This window comes from Argiope bruennichi, chromosome 6 (assembly GCF_947563725.1).
Source record: "Argiope bruennichi chromosome 6, qqArgBrue1.1, whole genome shotgun sequence".
NCBI classification, from domain to species: domain Eukaryota; kingdom Metazoa; phylum Arthropoda; class Arachnida; order Araneae; family Araneidae; genus Argiope; species Argiope bruennichi.
In genome coordinates, this window is record NC_079156.1 from 87,083,539 (window position 1) to 87,106,040 (window position 22,502).

Here is a 22,502-nt window from a genome sequence, read left to right on the forward strand (position 1 = left end):
GTTTTTTTCATAGTAATCTAATTTTTTATTTAAAGTTGAAACAGATTCTTCCAACAGTTTCAACTGTCTTGCTTTAGCTTTTAATGTATTTTTCAAGTGCGTAATTTTTAAACCATAACTAACAGCATTTGAATAGTAATATTTATTACTGCTTGTTAAAACATCCGTTTCAAATTTCCCAGATATTGGTTTTATTAGATTTGAATTTAATAACTTTAGTTGTTTACGAATAGGTATATCGACTGTTGGTACTGCATTTCTCCTCAATATTTTGCGCATTTTATTCATTCGAAAATCAGAAGAAATAAAATGTCTTGAACAGACGAGAGCAGAACGTAAATTCAAAGAAAAATCGTCACCAAAAATAGCTGTTTCCCATCTCTTTCTTACTATTGGATTTGTGGGAAACGCATGGAAAGAAAACTCCTTATCGCACCTTTTATTCGATAAGCATTTTGGCACACAACAGCTCATTTTCCACTCGATTAATACACCGTTTCCTTATGTATGATATACATAAATTTATTCTACATTATTAAAGTATTATACAACAATACTTTGTATGTAAGCATGCTATATGTTAAAGCAAAACGTATATAATTCTTCCTCATTAACGATCTTGTCAGAATTGCAATAAACAATGGAATTTCTATAAAATGAAATTATGTTTACAATTTTTGCAACAAAAATGAAGCGATCTGATATCTATGTTTTTGATTGGTTGGAGAACCCGTTACCAACAGTACTATTGGCAAGATAGGGTTGCTGTACTTTTAATAATGTTTCTGAAAAGACTTCTGCCAATCATTTGGCACACAAAATGATTCTCTTTTCATCATAAATTTGGGAGCTATTATTACAACTTGAGATGTTCTAGCAGAATGATACAGTAGGAAAATTCATAGTGAAAATAGTGTTTTTTCCTACTAAATTTCCTTTCCATTTTAAATTTTATTTCTTCTTTAATCGCAATCTGGAATGCAAAAATCTGCCATTACTAGAATTAGTAGCCAAATCTAATAAACCCAATCTTTGGATCATGGAATGACGTTTAACATTTGACCAATGAACGAGGAATTGTTCCATGCAGAGGAACAGTGTTAGATCTTTTTTTAATGGTATATCGCATGTGTGCCGTTTTGTTTACCACACTCGATGCATGTTTGAAAATAGCATTACATGTTATTTTTTGTTAATATACGTTGAGATAAAGCAACCAGAGAGGAAGTATACGACTCCAGTAACCTCATCATACAGTTGATTTCTGAATTATTTCAATTTTTAGGTACGTACCTCAAAAAATAGTTTACTAATTGGATTGGAGTATTAAGGTTATTGTTATTTATCAAAAGTTGCTTTGACGAACGAAATTTATGTGAAATTGTAGTTTCTTGTCTCATCATTAATTCGATGGAATAATTCTTAGGTTATCAGAATTAATTATCGTAAGTTATCTCTGAAATTCATCTTCTTAGAATACCGCTGATGAATTTTTGCATAAGTAAATGTCATCCTTTTCAACGGATGGAAAATTTTTCCTTATTTCCCATCCTTATGGAAAATTTAACGTACTCTTTTAGCGACTTTCTATCTATTTTCAGTCCTATAATTTTCATTTATGGTAAATATTTCATTTACAGAATGCACAAGTACATTGTGCGAGTTAGAAAATTTAAAATTCTGTTAAAATTCACAAATTATAAATCCGATTTTCGATTCTTTATACATACCAAGATCTTTTATTTCGTTGAGTATTCTAGCTTAAAAGTGTTCGATAGCTGAAAAATAATCAATTATTCGCATTTAATTCTGTAAACTTGAATAATTATCTTGAACACTTTTTATTTTATATTGTAAAGAGTGTGTTTCATTTCATTTTTCTTATATTTATCACATGTTAAAATAATAACTGTATTTCATTCATTTGCTTGAATTAATGATTTTTTTTGTGTGTATGTATTTTATCATAAGTTATTCAATTGCAGATATTAAATTGACCTAAATCATTTAATATTTTGAATTGCTTCATTTTCATGCTTTTAATCTTCTTAATTATTTATCTTGTTATGTTGTGGATTTTTCTAAAAATTTTTAATAGATTTAAGTATTTATAGCAAATGAAAAAAATGTCATTTGTACGTATCATTTATTTTTTGTATGTAAGTGATTGTGTTATCCTTTAAAATATTTACTTATTATATTATGTTTTTAAAGACTATTAAGTTAAACATATCTGATTTTACTTTTTTCTAGAGTCTTATTTTCCATTTTATTAATAAGAAGGCTCACTAGTTGCATGTTATTTTCAAAAGCAACTCAAATTCAGAATACAAAAAGATATTTTATAATATAATAATATGAATAATTTAATAGTTCTGTATGTGAATTTATTTTTTAAGGCAATAGGTATAATTGGTCAAAATTTAGTTTAAAATAAATTAACATTTGCTTTCTGTAATGAAATTCAGTTTTTAAGTTGAAAGCTATTTTTTTTTCTGCAATTCTTTATTTTTGCAACTCTTTTATTTTGATATATTTTGCTTCGTATTATGTACTATCTGTTTTCAGAAATGAAAATCCTCCACATGTTTTTGCTTATATGTCAGTGAATTTTTATTTTACTAAAATGGGAATAAAATGGCAGAAGTTTAGAAGAATGGAAATGTTTATTTATTTATCTTTTTGCTAAGAAACATATGAAATGACACAGTTTTCATTACTTATGTAGTAAAGTGTCCCCTGGATTCAATCGCTGTTGAAGCAAGTTTTATTACCTTAATGATTGCATTGATTATAATAGGAAGGAAGGAATGAAGGTGTGTTCTCCGGTGTATGCTTCAGAATCGTAGTTCTTAGCTTTTGCCAGGTTAACAATAATCGAAATTCACGAATACCACAATACCAAATAAATACCAAATAAACCTGGTAACTGCTGTAATATATAGTATTTAGTTTTGTATTAAAACAAAGTCATATAATCCAAAAACAAAATAAAATTCAACTTTAAAAAAGAACAGCAAAAAAAAAAAAAAAAGCATTGAGAAAGAATCCAAGAAAAATGCATTCATATTAAACTGTATATCATCCCTCTGTATAATAAGAGCATCTAAAAGTGATAGACTTAGGATTCTGGCATAATAATTTGTAAATGGTACAACTGATTGTTACATTTTACAAATTATCAACTTTAATTAACTATTTATAGTGTTTTTATATTTTAATTTACATAATCAAGAAAATCAAAAGTGTATTTCAATATAGACATATAGGATGAAATTTATTGTAAAAACCTAAATCTTACACTCGTATTTTATAGGATTTTTTCCCCGTGAAGCTAAAGGTGTTTATTGTTTTCTGTTTCATGCTATCCAAAAAAATTTTGATTAGCACTTTATTAAATTTTTTTTCAGAGTACATAAGTACCCTTGATAACAATGGCTGATGCTGACTTTGAAGAACAGCTAAAACTTGAAGAGTTAGAAAGAAAAAAGAAGGAACTTAGTGAAGAAGGGATTTCAGATCCTTATACTTATGTAGATCCTAAAGATGGAACTGTATATGAATGGGATGTTCAGAAACAAGCTTACTTCCCTAAAGTATCTCCTATTTTATTATTAAAAGAATTTAAGTGAATGATTTTTTTTCATAAACTGTAGAAATCAGTAAATATATTTATTTTCTAGGAATCTTTAAAAAAATTAATGTTTAACTTTATTTCAATACTGTATTTCATTTCGTTAAGTTCAGTCTATAGTTGTTCATAAGTTTGTTTACATTATTCTTACAAAATGTGTTCTTTGTTTTGTTTGTTTGTTTATATTATCTTAGATAGCATGTTGTTGCATTGGAAAAATAGTTCCGTTATTCATATTGAATTTCAGAATTAATATTTTTTAATGTAGGTAATGTTTTTTAACATTTTTAATTAATGTTCTTTTAATGATCATGCTTTTTTAACAACTATTACTTTAACTAATAACTTGTTCAAACTGATATTTATATTTTGAAAAATGCCTATATGTAAATCATAATGCATTGTTAACATTATGCCATTTACAAACAACAATAGAAATAAGAAAATATTTTGAATATCTTTATTTATATCTTCTTTTCTTTCTCTTTATAATTATGTTTAAAACTTTTGCATTTTATTTCATTTTTCTTGTAAATCTCAAATCCGTTAAGCTATATAACTTTATGCATAAGAAATTTATAAATTCAACATAGTTGCAAATAAACATATGCATGAAATTTAAAAAAAATAAGTGATCATTTTTATTTTGTTCAAGTAATAGTGTTAAATAGTTATGGTTTTATTATGTATTCTATTTTTTTATATGTTACAAGTGAAATCTTTTGTAATAATTTAATTTTTATTTGACAATCAAAATTTTTTATAATATTTAAAAAGAAATATTTTAGTATTTAAGGAACATAGCCTATTTAGAGAAAAGATGTAATGATTGGAAACCAATTTTTTGGTTTAATTATTATTTTTATATATTCATATTATTTCTGTCAGTCTTGTTTTTTTGAGAGTGGAGAAACTTGTTTTTTTTTAGAGAGAGGAATCCAACACAAATAACTTATAATTCCACTTAAATATTTTTCTGACTGTTCGATCCTTTTGTAATTTGTCTAATAAAAAACAAAAATAATTTTTGTTAAAGCTTGCATTTAAATGTTTTTACTATCTTTTAATTTTTTTAAAAAATATGTGCTTTTTAATTTTCTGCTAATGAAAAGTATATAGATTCATTATTTACTTCAATATTTTCTTATAGATAGATGATGACTTCATTGCAAAATATCAATCAAATTACAATTATCAAGGTCCTTCAGAAGAAACAGCTAATGCTGACAGTACTGCATCTGCATCAGAACAACATGGAGAAAAACGTAAAGCCAGTGAACCAAGTATGTTTTTTTTTAAAATTATATGTTAACATTTAAATACATAAATTGCACTCATATGCATTTATTCAACCCCCTCATTCCTACCATTATTTAAGTTCTGGTACCTCAGAATGCTGGAACTCTTGAATTTATCTCTCACAGCTAAGAAACATTCCCTACCCATCTTAGAAACTGCTATGATAGCCTGTTTTTTAGTAGCTGATATAAGAAGAGAAGTCCACTTAGCAGATGTTTTCTAAGCAAATATATGCTTTGACATCTTTGAAGTTTGCAGTAAACCTCTTTATCCCTCTAAACTCACTGGGTGAGTGTATCTAATGAACAAAGCATGCACCTTGGATATACGATCACACTTAACGGAAAGGATAGGAATTTTGAGTGATAGTTTCATTGCCATAGTTCCATTACCTGCCATAGTTTCATTGAACAAACATTTGAGATCTTTCAGTATTAGTATAGTTAAACTGAAATTTTTTATCATTTTTGTGCTTACATATTAATAGTTTATTTTGTAATCTTAGCCAACATGTAGAGCGTTTGATGTCATATAATAAATCATAAAATCAATTTGGTTATGTTATTGTTAATGTCTGAACTCATTATTGCTTATTTTTATGGTGTTTGTTAGTTCCTTTTCTCGAGCATTATTTCTTTTCCTGCGATATACGAAAATTATTAAGTATGGAGGTTATTTATTGTCTGCATTCAATTAGCATGAAGTAAATGAAAATACATTGGATCTATTTATCATATCCAAGAATTAATTAAAAAAAAGATTCTTTTAAGCAAAAATGATCATTAAAATCTTGGAAAAAATAAGAAAATACAAAATTTAATTTGATGATGATTCTAGTTGCCTAAAAATTACATTTTTTTCTAAAATTCTGAAAACATTCTTCAGTTTAGATTGCTAATAGAGTTGCAAAATTTATTATTGATAACTCTTTATGTAATCTTTATTCACAGGTTGGTTTGAAGTAGATGATGCACACAATACAAATGTCTATGTAACTGGATTACCTCAGGACATAACAGAACAAGAGTTTGCAGATCTGATGGGTAAATGTGGGCTAGTCATGAAAGACCCAGCCACTATGAAATACAGAGTGAAACTATACCGAGAAAATGGACAGTTGAAAGGTGATGGATTGTGTTGTTATATAAAGGTTAGTTTTTCTCAATATTTGCCTATCATTTAGTATAAGTTTTTTTTTAAAGTCATTTGATTATTTTGTGAAATTCTTTTCATCCAAAATAATAGAATAACTAAATTAATTTTTAGAAAATGTTTGATTTGTATTTTCATTGAAGACAAAAATAATTATTTTTAATTACATTTTTATATAGTTAAATCTTTGTCTCATAAATTTAGTCTTGGTTATGAATTCTTTTAAACCCTTGGGATTTGATGTAATGGTGTATTGTATCAAATATCTCTATTGTTTTTTAATAATGTTGAAATGATCTGTGATTATTTTATATAGGATGATGTGTTGGTTAAATCTTTTACACTGCAAGATGTGTTGAAAGTAAAAACAAATCTTGTTTCAGCGTAATTGCTTTGTAATCTATAAATTTTTTACTGCTTATTAAAATATTTCATTTAATTCAAATGATAATCTGTGGCTTTTAAGTATTGGTAAAACTCATAGAAAATGTTTCATACTTACTATATGTAAGCAAATCTGTGCAATATGAATAAAATAACTTACTTGTTAAAAGGAAGTTTCAAAAACAAAAATAAATATTGCTAAATTTTTCTGATTCAAAGTAAATATCTTTATTAAATCAGTTTTTACCAAAATATTGCTGTGTTAGTATCATTTAATGACCTTTTTTTACAATCCTTTTTTAAATTTAAAGTATGCTCTTTTTAACAAGATACTTATTTCGTTCAAATAATATGAGATTTTCTTAAAGAGATTTTTATTTTTATTAGATACAGTTCACGTTTTATTTAAAGTTCTGTTAAACTTACTCATGTAATATAACATTCATTTTTAAATGAATGATTTCTATTGAGATACTTTTTTACTCTTATTCATATTCCATGCTATTTGGGAAATTCCTATTTTCTTAAGTGATATTTTTTGAATAATTTTTTTTTATTATATTACAAGCTGTTAATCAATTTTCCTAATTTTTGATACTAGATCTATATTATTCACAAAATTTTTTATTGCACAGTGAGTTTTGGAATTTTTCTAATTTTCATTCCATATTGGGGCAAAAACACATTGTGGGTAAAAGTATGTGAATGAAAATTTTCCTTGATTTTTTGCTTTTTACTCATCAAGTATATTTGAACACTTTTAATTCATCATGAAAATAAAATAATTCCTTAATCAAACTTTTTTCTGTTATATATTTTTAATTAACAGGAAAGGTAATATTACTGACAAACTTCATAAATTTTATAATTATGAGTTATGAAGTCATGCATTTTATAATTTTCTGATATTATTTAAATGTTCATTATAAATAAGTAAAACATTCAAATTAATTATTTTTACACATTTTTAAAGCTTATTTTATTTGGAAATATAGCTGAAATACTATTTTAAGAATTTGGCAGTTGATAACAGGCTGTCTTAAGTCATCACAGACAAGAACAAGATCACAATCAGGAATAAGATATTTGACAATCATTGTATGTTGATGACAAATGAGAAAATAATTCATTATGTTGTATTATGTATATACAACATACTTTTTTCAGACTTTGTAATTAAATTTTAGCAATAGTTTTGTACCTGTGCAAAAAACTTGTCTTCATTTTATTTGCCTTCAGTTAAAAATGTTTTTATTTTTACCAATTATTATAAAGAGCTATTGAAAAAAAAAAATCTGAAATTGTTTAAAAAAAGTATTAAATTGTTAATGATGATGATAATGATGATATTATCTTTTGCTTCCTTTGTTGTTCTTATTATTTTGATGTAATAGGTGACAAAACATAAAAATCAATAGATTTTATTATTGTCTCCTTTTCTCATTAAAGAATTTAAGTAAATTTTTACATTTAAGGGCATTCTCTTTATAAGATGATTGTTGTATTTTAAAAGATTCTTTAAAAAAAATAATTAATTAATTTTATTTGGGAAAATCAGATCTCCATAACCTACATACAATGAACTCATTTATTTTTCCCCTCTTATTCTGTTAATTCCATTTTGTTTTGTTTTCAGTTGCATTATTGTTAATAGAAAAGACTTGTTTCATTTTCTATATTTAATTTTTTATTTATATTTTATATATGTAAACATTCTTTTCTATTTTATCTCTGGCTTTGGTCAGAATTGCTTTGGTACATCAAATCTATGACAAGCTTGTTTTTAAATAAAATGGTCGGTGACTCTCTTTATATTAAAATAATTTTCTACAATGATTCATGCTCTTAGCATTATCAGTTGTTCACAAGCTGCTGTGGCAGAAAACACTGAAAACTCAAAATTAGTGATAGAATAGATATTAATTGTTACTATTATTATTATTATATTGACAAATAAGTATTTAGTCTTATAGAATTTATCTCCAAAATAAAAAAAAATTACTAATAATCACAAGCAGAAAATTATACAATAATGCACATTATCAGCTGATAATAGAAGATGATAATTTTCGTTATTTCTTATCCTTGCTTATAATGCATTATGTTTTTGAATTTCTAATTAAAAAAAAGTAGTTTAAAATTGACATACATTCCAAATGATCCATAATAAAGCTACACACAGGACATTAGTAATAACATAACTTTAATGAAAGCGAGAAATTTAATGAGATGGAAGTAAAGAATAACACAGCAAATAAAAATTTATAAAGCTTGTTACTAGATTATGCTTTATATTTTCATTCAATCTCTCTCCTTTTTTTCTCCCTTTGTCTTAGTCTCAAAACAGATTACCAGTATTACTTAAAAATATTTCCAATTATTTATTTTATTTATTACATTCATTACTTTTTACATCTTTAGTGCAGACCAAGTTAAGTAGTGATATTTTATTAAAATAATTGCAACTCAATTCTGTTTTTTTGTTTTTTGTTTTTTTTTGTTTTAAATTAATTTGTATAGTTGTGTCTTCCTTACATAAGAAGTTGCCTTTGGAATAGCTAATAATGTTTAAAGAAAGATTAGAAAGAATAATGTTTAGAGATTAATTATTTAAATGCATTTTCTTTAGAATGGCTAATAATACTTAAAGGTTTATTTGGAAATGATGAAAACTGATTATCTTGATTCTGAATCCTAAATTATCACTCAAAAATATCATCTATTTGAAATTTATTCACCTTATACAGATAGAATAAAACTGGTTTTGTAATCTGAATAAATGGATAAATTGCTTAATTTTTCATGAAATATTTTTTTAGGGATTTTTTTTTCTAGATCTAGATTGTTTATAGAAAAGCATAAAAAAGCTGCTGTTTTTTTTTTTTTTTTTTTTTTTTTCTAATAGAAAACTATTTGCAAACATCATTAAAGATAATATTTTTTGCTTTCCCTAGATTGAATCTGTCTCATTAGCTCTAGATATTTTGGATGGTTATGTATATAAAGGAAAGACTCTTCATGTGGAAAGAGCTAAATTCCAATTGAAAGGCCAATATGATCCGAGTAAGAAACCCAAAAAAATGAAGCCAAAAGAAAAAGAAAAGATGAAAAAGAAAAGAGAAAAGTAAGTTCTACTTCATTATAATTATGTACATTTGTATCACTTTGACATTTCATCAAACATCCAGTTATTCTAAATATGGAACATTTTAATGCTTTGAGTTGATTTTCCTCTTTTGTATCTATTTTTAAGTCACAGGATTCTTATAATTAACAATATTTTTGCAGATTGCATAAATAACAAGATTTTGATAATAATGAGTTAAGAATTATTAGAATCTAAGAATGGAATATTGAGATTATAATAAACTTTGTAAAAGACGATAAATAGACATAAATGTATTTAGATGTATGAAAATTCTGTTCAACCCCATAAGGAATAATAATTTATAAATAAACAAAACATTAAATCATTCAAATAGCATTATTTTTTTTCTTTACGGTTTTATGAAATTTGCTAATTGATTTTTGTGTGTGTTGCTGTATAAGTCATTATTTATTGTGTAAAGTTAATGTTATAATGAATAATTCCATATAAATATTTGTTTGTTGAATGTTAGATTTGGCTTTGAGAAAAAGCAAAAACACCAGCCATTCAGTATTTGTGCTACTGCTACATAAAATTTTTTATTTTATAAGATGAGAAAATTGTAAATTAATGAAAAGTAATTTTTGTTTTTAAAATTCAACGGCAGCTTTCACTCCCATATACTTTATTTTTTAGAATGCTCATGTTTTTCATTGTTTATATCTTTTCTAATGTATCGTTGAAATTAATATGCATTCATCTTTTTGCTTTCATTTATTCCTACTTATAAAATGTATTAACTTTATAATGTAAACATAATTTTTTAAAAGCAGAAGGCAGTTTCGAATACAGTGAAGACACTTTGCATTTTTAAATTCGCTTTAATCCATCCCGAAAAGGCATAATTTATTTATAAGAGGCGCAGACAAAACATGTCCATTCACAGCAACAGATCAGACAAGAGAAGGCAGAAATAAATTATCAATGGTCTTATATAATATAAGATATCGATAGGAAAAATACTTTTTCTCAATGATAATATACCATTAAGATTCTGATAGGGATTTCAGACACATGTCAATCATAAGCAAGGGAAACACAGGGATCTATTAAAAAAGAATTTGTTTAGATCAGCAATTTTTATCCTTTCACTCGGAGGAACCGTTTTAGTCAGCGTGGGAACCGCTAACTAAAGCATTTTACAAAACTTCTCGAATTAATTAAATAGAACAAGTGGAATGCAATCAGGAAATAAATCTTTTAGAATGAAGTTACTATGGGTTAAATTAAGATAAAACTTTGGGAATTAATTTGGATTTAAATTAAAAATATCTTTACACACACACACACACACACACACATATATATATATATATATAGGTGAAATGTAAATTGTATTTTTATTAATTTTAAGGAGGAGTATTTAGAAAATTATACAATTATTTCATAACATGATCTCTTCTCTTAGGGGGAAAAAAATTCAAAGCAGTGATAATAATTAAGTAACTTTTTAGTCATTTTTTATTATCAAAAATCTTATCGCTTATTTTGATATTTTTATGTTAATCTCAGGAGCATTAAATCACAAAGTTTTTATCAAAAAAAATTATGTAAAGTTACATTTTTAAATTATGTTCAACCTATTATTGTATACATTATAAACAATCTTGCAATGAAAAGCAGTATTCCTTTCATGTGGAGATATTAAGATTTTTTAAGATATTTTTAATTTTGTAAATTTTAAAATTGATATCAAATTTGTTTTCTACATTAAGTATAGAAATATTTTTTTTATCATATAACTTAATATGAACTCACAAAAATTTTCATACATATTATTGAAGTATGATCGAAATATTTTATATAGAAAGGTCTGAGGGGGGTGTTTAAAAAGTGTATGTTTATATATAAAAAAAATGTATAATTGTTTAACCAAATTATGAGAACAACAGTAATGATAAAAAGGTAGAAAATTTGTTTATCTCTACTTTATTTTGTTTTCATTCAATTTTCATGAAATTGAATAAAGATCGAAAAAATAAAATTTATAGAATTCTTATGAAAAACTGCATAATTTTCATGAATACTTATGCATTTGCTAGCTTTTTTTGTCTTTCAGTTATCAGAAAATATCACTATGTCCTTTATTGTTAATACATTTTTTATATCTTTTTCTTTTCATTATAGATTGTTTGAATGGGGATTTGAGAAGCTCCGTGGTGAACGATCTAAAAATGAAAAAACTGTCATTATTAAAAACATGTTTGATCCAAAGGAATTTGATGTAAGTTTTTATTAAAATGTTTTCTAGAAAAAATTTGAAAATCTTTTTACATTTTTAATATTTAAATGTTCATAACCGTTTGTGCTATTGATTTTAAAGAAAATTTGTGATTATTTTCTTCTTCTTTTCTAACAAGAAACAAGAATTTATGTTCTACTATTTTCAGCTCACTCCTGTTTTCCTTTTTTATGTATCCCCAAATGTCCCCACTTGAATTTGGAATGTACTTTTCCATACTCTGCAAACATCTCCACTGGCCTGACTAATGGGAAATCGAATTGTTGACCATTCACTGTTTTTTACTAACCCTCCCACTATTAAGCAACTATTCCTATTATTTTATTTAATTATATATATATTTTTTAAATTTAAATAACTCCAATTACTCTCACCCATTCTGCACTACATTATTAGGTTAAATCAAGTTTGTTATGCCACCTTCAAACAGCTAATTTAAGGACTGGAGATTATAGGCTGATCGCCGAGGCTCTACATATAAACATAACTATTTTGGGGCAATGTACTTTTCCATTTAAATCCCATTTCATTTAAATGGAATAGATAGACAAAAAAAAAAAAAAAAATGCCAGGGAACAAATGTTAATAATTCTTTTATGATGATTAAAATTTTTTTTATTTCATTTGAATAAAAAATTTTAGTTATAAATAATTTTAAAATGGATCCATTTTAAGCAATTTTTAATATATATATATATATATATAATTTCATTGCATTTGTTTGAGAGGTAGATGAAAAGCATGAAATGAAACATATTTTATGTATTTGTAATGAAATGCATTATATTTTTCAGGAGGATGCTACTTTGCTTTTAGATTATCAGAATGATATTAGAGAAGAATGCTCAAAATGTGGAGAAGTTAAAAAAGTTGTAATATATGATGTAAGTAATTCCTTGCACTTAAAAAAAAAAAAAAATTGGTTTTTAATTTGTAAACAGCCAATGTCATCCAAAAATAATACAATACTAGACCATATTTATTCTTGGATTTTTTTTAAACACTATATTTTGCATTTTGTTTATTTAAGTTGATTCTTAAGAAAAATCTGTGAGCAAATAAATATTTATCCATAATGAAATTTGTCTGTGAGTTCTCTCAAGTTCTAAGGAATAAATTTAGCATAACAGTTTTCTAGTTATTTCTTGAAATATTTACTTATGTAGTAAATCTTTGCTGAATATATATATAATATGTACTGTACACATGACTATTTTCTTTCATCATAATTGAATAAGAAATGCAAATTGAATTACTACAATCCTCCTATATTTCATGTGCAGAATGCAAGTTCTGCCAGGAAAAGTGCAGCTTTTTGCTCTTTGTACATTATTTCATTAGTGTGTATTGTACCTGAATTGGTGCTGCTGTTTTTGATTTTAATGGCACAGTACGTACAATATTCACAAATTCACATTCTACATGTTTTGAGATAAATGAAGCGATTAGTACTCAATAATAAGTGAGAAAATAAGTATTATAACTGTGAATTTTGGTATAAAAACTTTGTTTTCTGGTATTAGCGGGCTAAGAAATGAATTTGCAGAACTCCAGCATATCCGTCTTTTTTGTTATCCAGCCTGCTTTTCCGCTCCATTAGGCTGGATACTTGGGAGTATACTGTATATGCAAATAAACATGTAGTGCAGATTTCTATGAACTTGATTAACACATATCAAATTTTCTTATTATTTGTGACATAATTAAATTTTATGTTTCCGTTATTTTGAAAAATATTTCTTACACTCCCATTTTTGATTCTGCGCCAGTCATAAAGTCAGAAAAACTGATTTTTGCTTGTAAGACTGCAGACATTTTATTATTCTCTGACTAGAAAAAATAAATAAAATAAGATGGCTTGAAAGAATACAATTCCTAATAAATATCCATAATTTTATTCTAATCTCAGTCCATAAGCACACTGATTTGTGTTACAGTTATTTCAAACATATTGTAGTTTTAAATCCCAATCTGTTGCTTGTAGTAAACTGTCCACTTTGATTTCATCTTCTGGAGTTGTAATAAAATGCTTCTCCATGTTGAATCATTCGAAGCAGGTTTGTGATACTTTAATTATTTAACATCAGTTTCATTGGTTTTTAATTACTTTATTTAATGGGAAAAAAATATTTTCAATTTATGTAGCTAAATGTCAATCTAAGTAATAAATCTTAATGTAACTAACAGTAAAATTCTGTGTTTAAAAAGATAAATACTATTTCCAATAATTGAAATTTCCTTAATTAAGACATATTCATTTTTTTGACTAATTTCTACATATAAAATAAATTGCAAAATAAATACCAACAAAAAGCAGAATGATTTTTTCTTCTTCTTTTACATAAATTTTGCCCATTTAGTGTAATGTGCATTGATCTTAAACCATTGACTAATTTTAGGTATTCATTTACTGTTTATGGTAATATTATAATCAACATTAATATTAAGGGAATTTGTAAAACAAAATATTTCTTTAAAACTTATTCACTAAATAATTTACATATGCTTTCATAGATTAAATAAGTAGTTGAAATGTCGAAATGTATCTAATTTTTATTTATAATAACTGTTTTACTTAATCATGATTTTACTCATTATGATTTTAAAATGTATTATTTTAAAATAATTGTAAATAAGTTTAGTATTAAATGTATTTGACAGTATTGAAGAACACCAGAATTCAGATTAAATAAATATTGAACTACTCTAAATAATAAGCTCACTCAGTTTCCACTGAAAATTTGCCATTAGTAAATTCAGAAACATTTACAAAACTTTTGGTATAATTTTTATTATTTCATATTTAAAAAAAATAACAAAAGTTGTCTTAAAATTTTCGTTAAAGTAATATTGATAATGACAATAACCATTTGAGTCATTTAAGCTGTCTTATTTTCATAAAAATAAATTTTGTACTTCATTTTTCATTTGTGTTAATGATTTTTTATGAATAAATCATTCACCTAATTTAATTTAATAAGTTAAGGAAATTTTTACTACTCTGTCATTGTTTCAAAATCATTTATAAACCAACATTCTTATTTGGAAAACTTAAAAAGTTAAACTAAAATTAATTTTCAGAACAAAAAAAAAAAAAAAAAAAATATATGTATACCATTTGTTGTTATTTGAAAGGTTAGAAATGGGTAATTCCAGCCATATTAATTACTATATTAAAAAAAAAATCATAATGTAAATGTAGAATGGTAACATTTCTATGAGGTAACTATGTATTTGTACATTAATGAAACTGTATGACAGTGTTTACAAATGGGAATACTTTAAAAATTTTCTCCAAAGTTAAACCTTAATAATAAGTACATCAAAATTTCAAAATCTTTAAAAATATAATTTTTTAGAATTTTAAAATTATTGAAAATTACTTTTTTGCTGTATTTTTGAAAAATAGAAAGTAAAAAAAAATCATTTGATTTTTAGTTAAAATTAAAAGAAAGAAAGAAACTTTGAAGTGTCCATTCTCTTCTTCCAATGTTTATACATGCCAAGTTAGGGAGTTTTAAGTCAAATGGTCTAATTTGCAGAGTATCAAAATGCATATGTTTTTATTATGAATAGATAATCTTCATTTATTGCTATTTTTTATATGAATGCTTCTATAAAACTGATTTATTTTGATAACTGTGAATTACTTTTAAAAATTTTCAGAAACCTTTTCATGTCATCCTGTGTTTATTATTTTGAAACCATGAAAGGAATTTTTGTCATGTTCTTTCATTTTAATTTAAACTCAAAAAAAAATTTTTTTTTTATCCCATAGCGCAATCCAGAAGGTGTTGTTTCTGTTACATTTACTGAACCTGAAATGGCTGATGAATGCATAAACCTTATGAATGGACGTTGGTTCGCTGGACGCCAGCTCACTGCAGTAACGTGGGATGGTAAAACAAAGTATAAAGTCATTGAAACTGAAGAGGAACGTCAGAAACGACTACAAAAGTGGGAAAAATTCTTGGAAGAGAAAGACTCTGAAGGAGGAGACAAATCCAAAGCACAGACAGATTCTCAAAATAAACAGAAAGATCCTAAATTAAGTGTTCCAAGTAATGCTTATGAACTTGCTGGTGAAACAGATAGCTCTGGTGATTCAGATGGTGAAGATGCTGCCAAAACACCGGCTCCGCAAGAAAGTTATCCAGTCATGCAGGCTAATGGTGGACTGTCTTTTGGTGCACGTCCATCAAACCAGAACAAATCTTGAAATAATTACTTTTAATGCTGTTAATTACTCATTATTGTGAATAAATCATCTTTATTTAATCTCATTATTTTGAACTGAATTTCCATATATGTGATTATCAAATCAAAGCTAGTTTCTTTTACTTATAATTAAAATATAGTAATATAATTTTATCCAATGGTGTGAATTTTTTCTGCCAACCTTGATATTTTTTCATATACTTTTCTTTTATCATCTTTTAATTTGGAATGCTAATTTACTATTTATTAAGAAACGCTTTTCAGATTATATCTTGACTGGATTAGTTAATAAGTAACTTAATATTTTAATGAAATTTTAGTAACAAAAATTACATCATGCAAAAAATTAAGCTAGATGAGTTGATGCATATAGTTGTTCCAACTTAGGTCTGGTATTTTGAGATGATTACATAATAACAGGGCTGCCACACCATAGGGAATTAAAAAATCGATTCATAAAAAATTGGGAATTTTTAATTTCTTTATTTTTTTCCATCTAAAATATGCTGATCTCTAAAGATTGTAAGAATAAAACATCATAGTCATCGCTTCCAAAAACGAAACAGTAATATTCACGGTTGTATAATGCAGAAACTTTCTACTCCCTCTCCCTTTTTTCTGTATAGATCAGTCTAGTTTTAAATTGAGAGATTTTTCTTTTTCCCATAATATTCCTGAATTGCTGCTAAGGAGCATGTGCGAGACTTCTGTAACTGTAAGAAAGATTAGAATACATTTCTAGGGGGAATAGCAACATTCATTCTGTGGACGAATTAAAACTTGTTACGTCCCTTTCGTCCTTTAATGTATTCAATGATATATCGGAAATATTTTCATATATGTTTACTGAAAGTGAAGTAGCTAAAAAATATACATTAAGCTATATAAAACTGTTGTACCTTATTTGTTAAGGATTAACTCCATGGAACTTATAGCTGAAAAATCTGCTGAAATTAATGCAAAAATGAATAATTAAAAATAGTAATTTTGCTTTGTAATGTTTTTTTTGTTAAGTAATCATTAAATTATTTATATCATGATAACAGAAATGTTTTGTGTTTTATTTCACCCGCATTCTTAATTTTGTTGTGACTTGCAGTTAAGGAGCATGAGAGGTAATATACCCCCCCTCCCTCCTTAATATATAAATTTTGTTTTTCTAAATTCATAATAAATAAAGAAAAAATGTTTTTGATATGTAAATATCAAAATTCATTTAATATGTTATTATTTCAAATAATGTTCAGTTTCTGCTTCCTTTACTTGCTTTTTCCACTCTTTAAAATTATGATTTGAATGGCAATGCTGAATAAGCAATTAATAGCTTTGCTGAAATTATTTCATTTTTTCCCCACCTGAGCAGTGTTAAAGCTGGATTCATTGATTTATTATTGCTCATGCATGTAAACATGATGATTCAACAATTCAACAAATTAAAAAAAATTGGTATGTAGTCTTTTTACTAAAGTTGTAGTTTTCTGTCAAATTTTGGTTTTAATCAATCGCAAAAAAAAAAAAAAAAAAAAAAAAGGCGGGAAAACTGCATATTTGATTTTCTTTAAACCATAGCACAAAACTTTTATATGCGGATTCTGAAAATTAAAATCTGAGTACTTATGATGTTCATGGCCTTTCCAAAGTTATGCACTTTTATGTTAGTTGTGAAGAGGGACAATGAATTTATTAGAAAGATATGCTTTGAGACTAATCCTGCTAGTTAAGCAAATAATATGAAAGGTGGGATTAAAATTTTTTTTTTTTTTTTTTTTTTTTTATCATCAATATACATATATTATCGACTACCACCTGTAGCATTGGCTGAACTAAAAATACCCCACCCTTTTGATTGGTATTTTTATTATAGGATGTGAAATTTCAGCTTTGGTTTGTGGCAATTCAAACGTTTTATTATTATTATTATTTTTTATGTTTTAAATTGACTCATTTATCGGTGTCCGAATAAACCTAAGCACAAGTAAATAGCAAAGATTAGTGCTGAGGACTGCAATTTATATATATATATATATTACTGGTTTATCATATTCTCCTTTTCCCAACTAAATTCAAGGTCATTGATAACATTTACTTTTAGCATTTTTAAAAAATTTTGTAGTCTGTATTGCTTTTATTTTTCTTCCTTTAGTCGATCGTTGTTTTAATTAAATTTTATTGATTAGTCTTGAATTAAGTATTTGTGAGTATTATGGATAGAGAAGATTCTATTGGAAGGATATAAAATTTCTAATGTTATTACAAATTTACATTTAAAATTTACTGCAAATTAATATGAGCACTATTTTGTCAATGTGCATGATATTTTCTACCATATCTTTTCTAGTTAAGATATTAATAATAAGATAACATCCCATCTGGACGAATACATCTTTTAATTAATAATTGCAGCACTACTTCCTTAACGAAACATTAATCAAGAGCCTGATTGAAATTTTCATTTACTTTATTACAGCATACACATTGATATTATAATCTGAAAGGCAAATTAATTTTGGGACTTGTTTTTAATTAGGGATTCTAGTGATTTATAAAACCAAGAATACATTTGTTGATTTGATATATTGTTATTTCACTACATAAATCTGGTATTGTGTAGAATATAATTGCACTCATTTTCTAGAAAAATTTAACCGTTTATATCCCTATCATACTGCTATGAAGGTAAATCTGGGCATTACGAGTAATTTGTTTTACTAATAAATATCAGAATAAAGATATCTTTTACATAATAAATAGTTTAATCTTTCTTAAATATAATATAAAACATAATTTAGTATAATTATAAAAAACAATCAAAATTATTAAAAACAATATATATATATATATATTTACAGTTACAGCATTATTACATGATAAAAATAAATTATAGCTCAAGAATTGAGATCGTTTCACAATATGATTTCAACCATCTCTATATCATCGGTATCTATAGAAAACTGGTTTATTTGTTCATCTCTTTCGTTAATATTTGTATGAGACTGCATGATTTCGTGGTTTGTTTGATTTATATTTGTAAGAGACTTTACAACGTCATCGCAGGTTTCGCTTATACCTGTAGGAGATTGCTCAATGGCTTCCTCAGCATCTGTAGAAGACTGAACGATATCAGAAAACCCTTTAAAGAACCATCTTAGAAGCAGAGTTACTGTCAGAAGTAGACACCAGATGGCAGCTATTCCTATTACCGTCACTAAATCAGGAACAATTGGCACATATATTGATGCCAAGCTTATCATGAAACATGCCAAAAAGACGAAACTACCCACTGTCACGATGATAAGGTCCCATTGTCGCCACATAAGAAACCATTTATTATATACAGGGTGACACATACTGTATTTAAAATTCAACCCAATGTTGCCGAAAGAAACCTGAAAGCAGAAAGATTCAATTATCTTACAATAGAAAAAATGACCACCTATGTAGCTTCATTTCAGCTTTTGTGCTTTTTATTCTAAGCGTATGCTAGCTTGTCATTATTCATGGTGTTTCAACCAAGGTTGGGTGATACTGTATATACCTACTACTTTGTATAAAGTACACAAAAACGATACAGATAAGAGTATCAGTTCTTTTTATATCAACTAGTAATCTCGTTCTTATCCTCTTCAGGCAAGTGATACTTTATAAATCTGATATAAAGTATTAGATCGATATAATCTACCTTCATGCTATCATGCATGGTGCATTTTCGTTTCTCTATACATTTCATTTCCAGCCAGAACTTTCCTTTTCCCAAGAAGAATCTCTGTCTTTTATATTATCTATGCTAGATATGTTTTTCACCTAACAATCACTATTAAAACTAAGACGATTCATGCCTTTTGAAGAGGTCTTGGAATACCACTACATCATTAGCAAGCGAAATACTTGAAACGAAATCTTGCTTTGGAATTATATTCGAATCAACATCAGCTACCAGTCTGGGCTAGGACTGGGTGGTAATTTTTATCATATTGATAAAAATATTACTCTGATGCTTTTATCAAAATGTTATAGTGATACTGTATCAAAAGAATCAGAGTGAGAATACATTTATCAACATGATATAAAATATCGGTTTGCTTGAAAACATACAGTGGCTCCCAAAATTGAGTATACACTATACTCTTTCTTCTTTAATTTTATTCTTTTTGATATTAACATTCCTATTTATGGCTAATATTTATAAGAACGACAAAATATGCATTAACAAAAGTATTAGGCTAAAAAACAAAACGGAGGAATCAATAATATTTTTATTACAGTCATTTTTATGTCAAAGTTGCAAATTCCAAAGTCACAAAATTGAGTATACACCTTATAAAATATGAGACTTGTCCACCATTATTTATTTTCAAATGAACAAGCAAAATAGTTTTGTTATTTTAATTGGCAGTCATTCATTTCCAATCGAAAACAAACGTTTTGGTTATCATAATGAGCTCCAGAAATGAAACAAATGTTGAAATTCGGAAACTTGTTATTCGATTGTCTAAAGATTCTACATATCTGTGAGAAATTGCAAGGGGAATTCAACGCAGTCATGGATGCGTTCAAAAAATTATCCAGAAGTATAAAATGTATGGATAAATTACTAATAAACTTGGAAGAGGAAGAAAAGAAATCCTCAGTGCCACGACAAAGAGAAGAGTTATTCGAGAGGTAACAAACAATCCTAAGGCGAGTGCTACAAAAATTGCTACATCTACTTCAAGAACAATTGGAAAGTGTGTTTCTGCAGAAACAATTCGAAGAATAATCCAGAAAGCAAATTATAATGGTCGCGTAGCCAGAACAAAACCCTTCATTTCCAAAGTAAATCGAGAGAAAAGAATTTCATTTGCTAAAAGTCATATTTCAAAGCCCCTTGACTTCTGGAATCAAGTAATATTCAGTGTCGAAAGTAAGTTCAATGTTTTTGGTAGTGATGGAAAATGTTATGTTTGGATAAAGCCCAATTCTGAACTTCTTAATAAAAACACCAATCCTCCTGTCAAGCATGGAGGTAGTTCACTTCTTGTATGGGGCTGTATGACTGCAAAAGGAGTGGGAAATTTAGTTTTCATTGATGGAATGATGGACAAAATTAAATATTTGGATATGTTGAAGAACAATTTAAAACAAAGTGCCCAGAATTTGGGTTTAGAGTCAAGTTTTCTGTTTCAACAAAATAATGACCCAAAACATACAGCTAAAATAGTTAAGTTATGGTTGTTGTATAATTATAAAATGCAATTGCACACCCCTCCTCAATCTCCAGATCTCAATGTGATAGAAAATTTGTGGGCGCAATTAGGAAAATCAGTTCAAAAACACGATATTAGGGGCAAGGAACACTTAAAAAGAGTATTAGAAGGAAAATAATCGAAAATATCCGACCAAACAACTCAAACTCTTGTCAACTCAATATCACACCGTTTACAAGCTGTTCTAAATGCAAAAGGATATGCAACAAAATATTAATTTATCTTTTTCTCTTTTTGTTGACTTTGTTGACTTCTCAATTTTGTGACTTTGGAATTTGCAACTTTGACATAAAAATGACTGTAATAAAAATATTATTGATTCCTCCGTTTTGTTTTTTAGTCTAATACTTTTGCTAATGTATATTTTGTCGTTCTTATAAATATTAGCCATAAATAGGAATGTTAAGTTCAAAAAGAATAAAATTAAAGAAGAAAGTGTATAGTGTATACTCAATTTTTGGGTGCCACTGTACGTATTATTATGATTTCCAACTACCTATATATATTATTTCTTATCATTATCTGAAATAAAAATATTTCCAGCAGCATTTATTTAACTTTTCTTGCAGTGTTTTTTAAATTATACAGGATTTATGATATTTCCATGAATAAAAAAAAAATATATATGCTTTAATTTAAACTAATTTTAATTAATGAATTCGAACATGAATAGAATTCTTCAGATTATAACGATTTTTTTTTATATAAAATGGTTTTAAAAAGGAAATATTTGTACGTTTAAAACTAAAGGTATAAATGTATTTTTTATTAAATGTATGACGAAATCTTAAAAAAATTTAACTTGCTGCATCAGTTTTTTAAGTTTTATAAAGGTTCATTTTTTAAATAATGCTTTAGAAATAAATTAACAGTTACAGTTATATCGAGCTGTTTGGGTAGATTTAACAATTTGTGAAGCTAATATCTATTAACCGATAGTATTTTAATACCAATTGATACCAAAGAGACCGGCCGGCCGGGCATATCAAACGAACCATTATCATCAGGTAGAAATGTCCGGTACAATTGTTACAACCGCAGTAATTTGATGATGAGTCATTATTTTTAAAAAACCTTCGTCCTTCCAGCGCATGATTTTTCTGTTTATCTTGCTCCTATACAACATTTTAGTGCAATGATTTTCTTAATACTTTGCTGTTTCATGTTTTTCACGTAAAACCA

The 22,502-nt window shown here is 26.5% G+C and overlaps 1 protein-coding gene across 1 annotated transcript; it reads left to right on the top strand.

Annotated features, from left to right (window-relative positions):
- The first annotated feature begins 1,101 nt into the window (after positions 1-1,101).
- On the top strand, positions 1,102-16,142 carry LOC129972996 (HIV Tat-specific factor 1 homolog). The gene is made up of 8 exons (XM_056087330.1): positions 1,102-1,285; positions 3,411-3,596; positions 4,785-4,917; positions 5,884-6,083; positions 9,424-9,593; positions 11,745-11,841; positions 12,654-12,743; positions 15,638-16,142. Exons 2-8 carry the CDS (start codon positions 3,435-3,437, stop codon positions 16,076-16,078), a joined length of 1,293 nt encoding a protein of 430 aa, XP_055943305.1. The 5' UTR covers positions 1,102-1,285; positions 3,411-3,434; the 3' UTR covers positions 16,079-16,142.
- Positions 16,143-22,502: the final 6,360 nt, after the last annotated feature.

Coding starts and splice junctions, on each gene's coding strand:
- LOC129972996 (XM_056087330.1), top strand. CDS start 3,435: ATGGCTGATGCTGACTTTGAAGAACAGCTAAAACTTGAAGAGTTAGAA. Junction 3,597..4,784: donor AACAAGCTTACTTCCCTAAA/GTATCTCCTATT, acceptor ATTTTCTTATAG/ATAGATGATGACTTCATTGC. Junction 6,084..9,423: donor GATTGTGTTGTTATATAAAG/GTTAGTTTTTCT, acceptor TGCTTTCCCTAG/ATTGAATCTGTCTCATTAGC.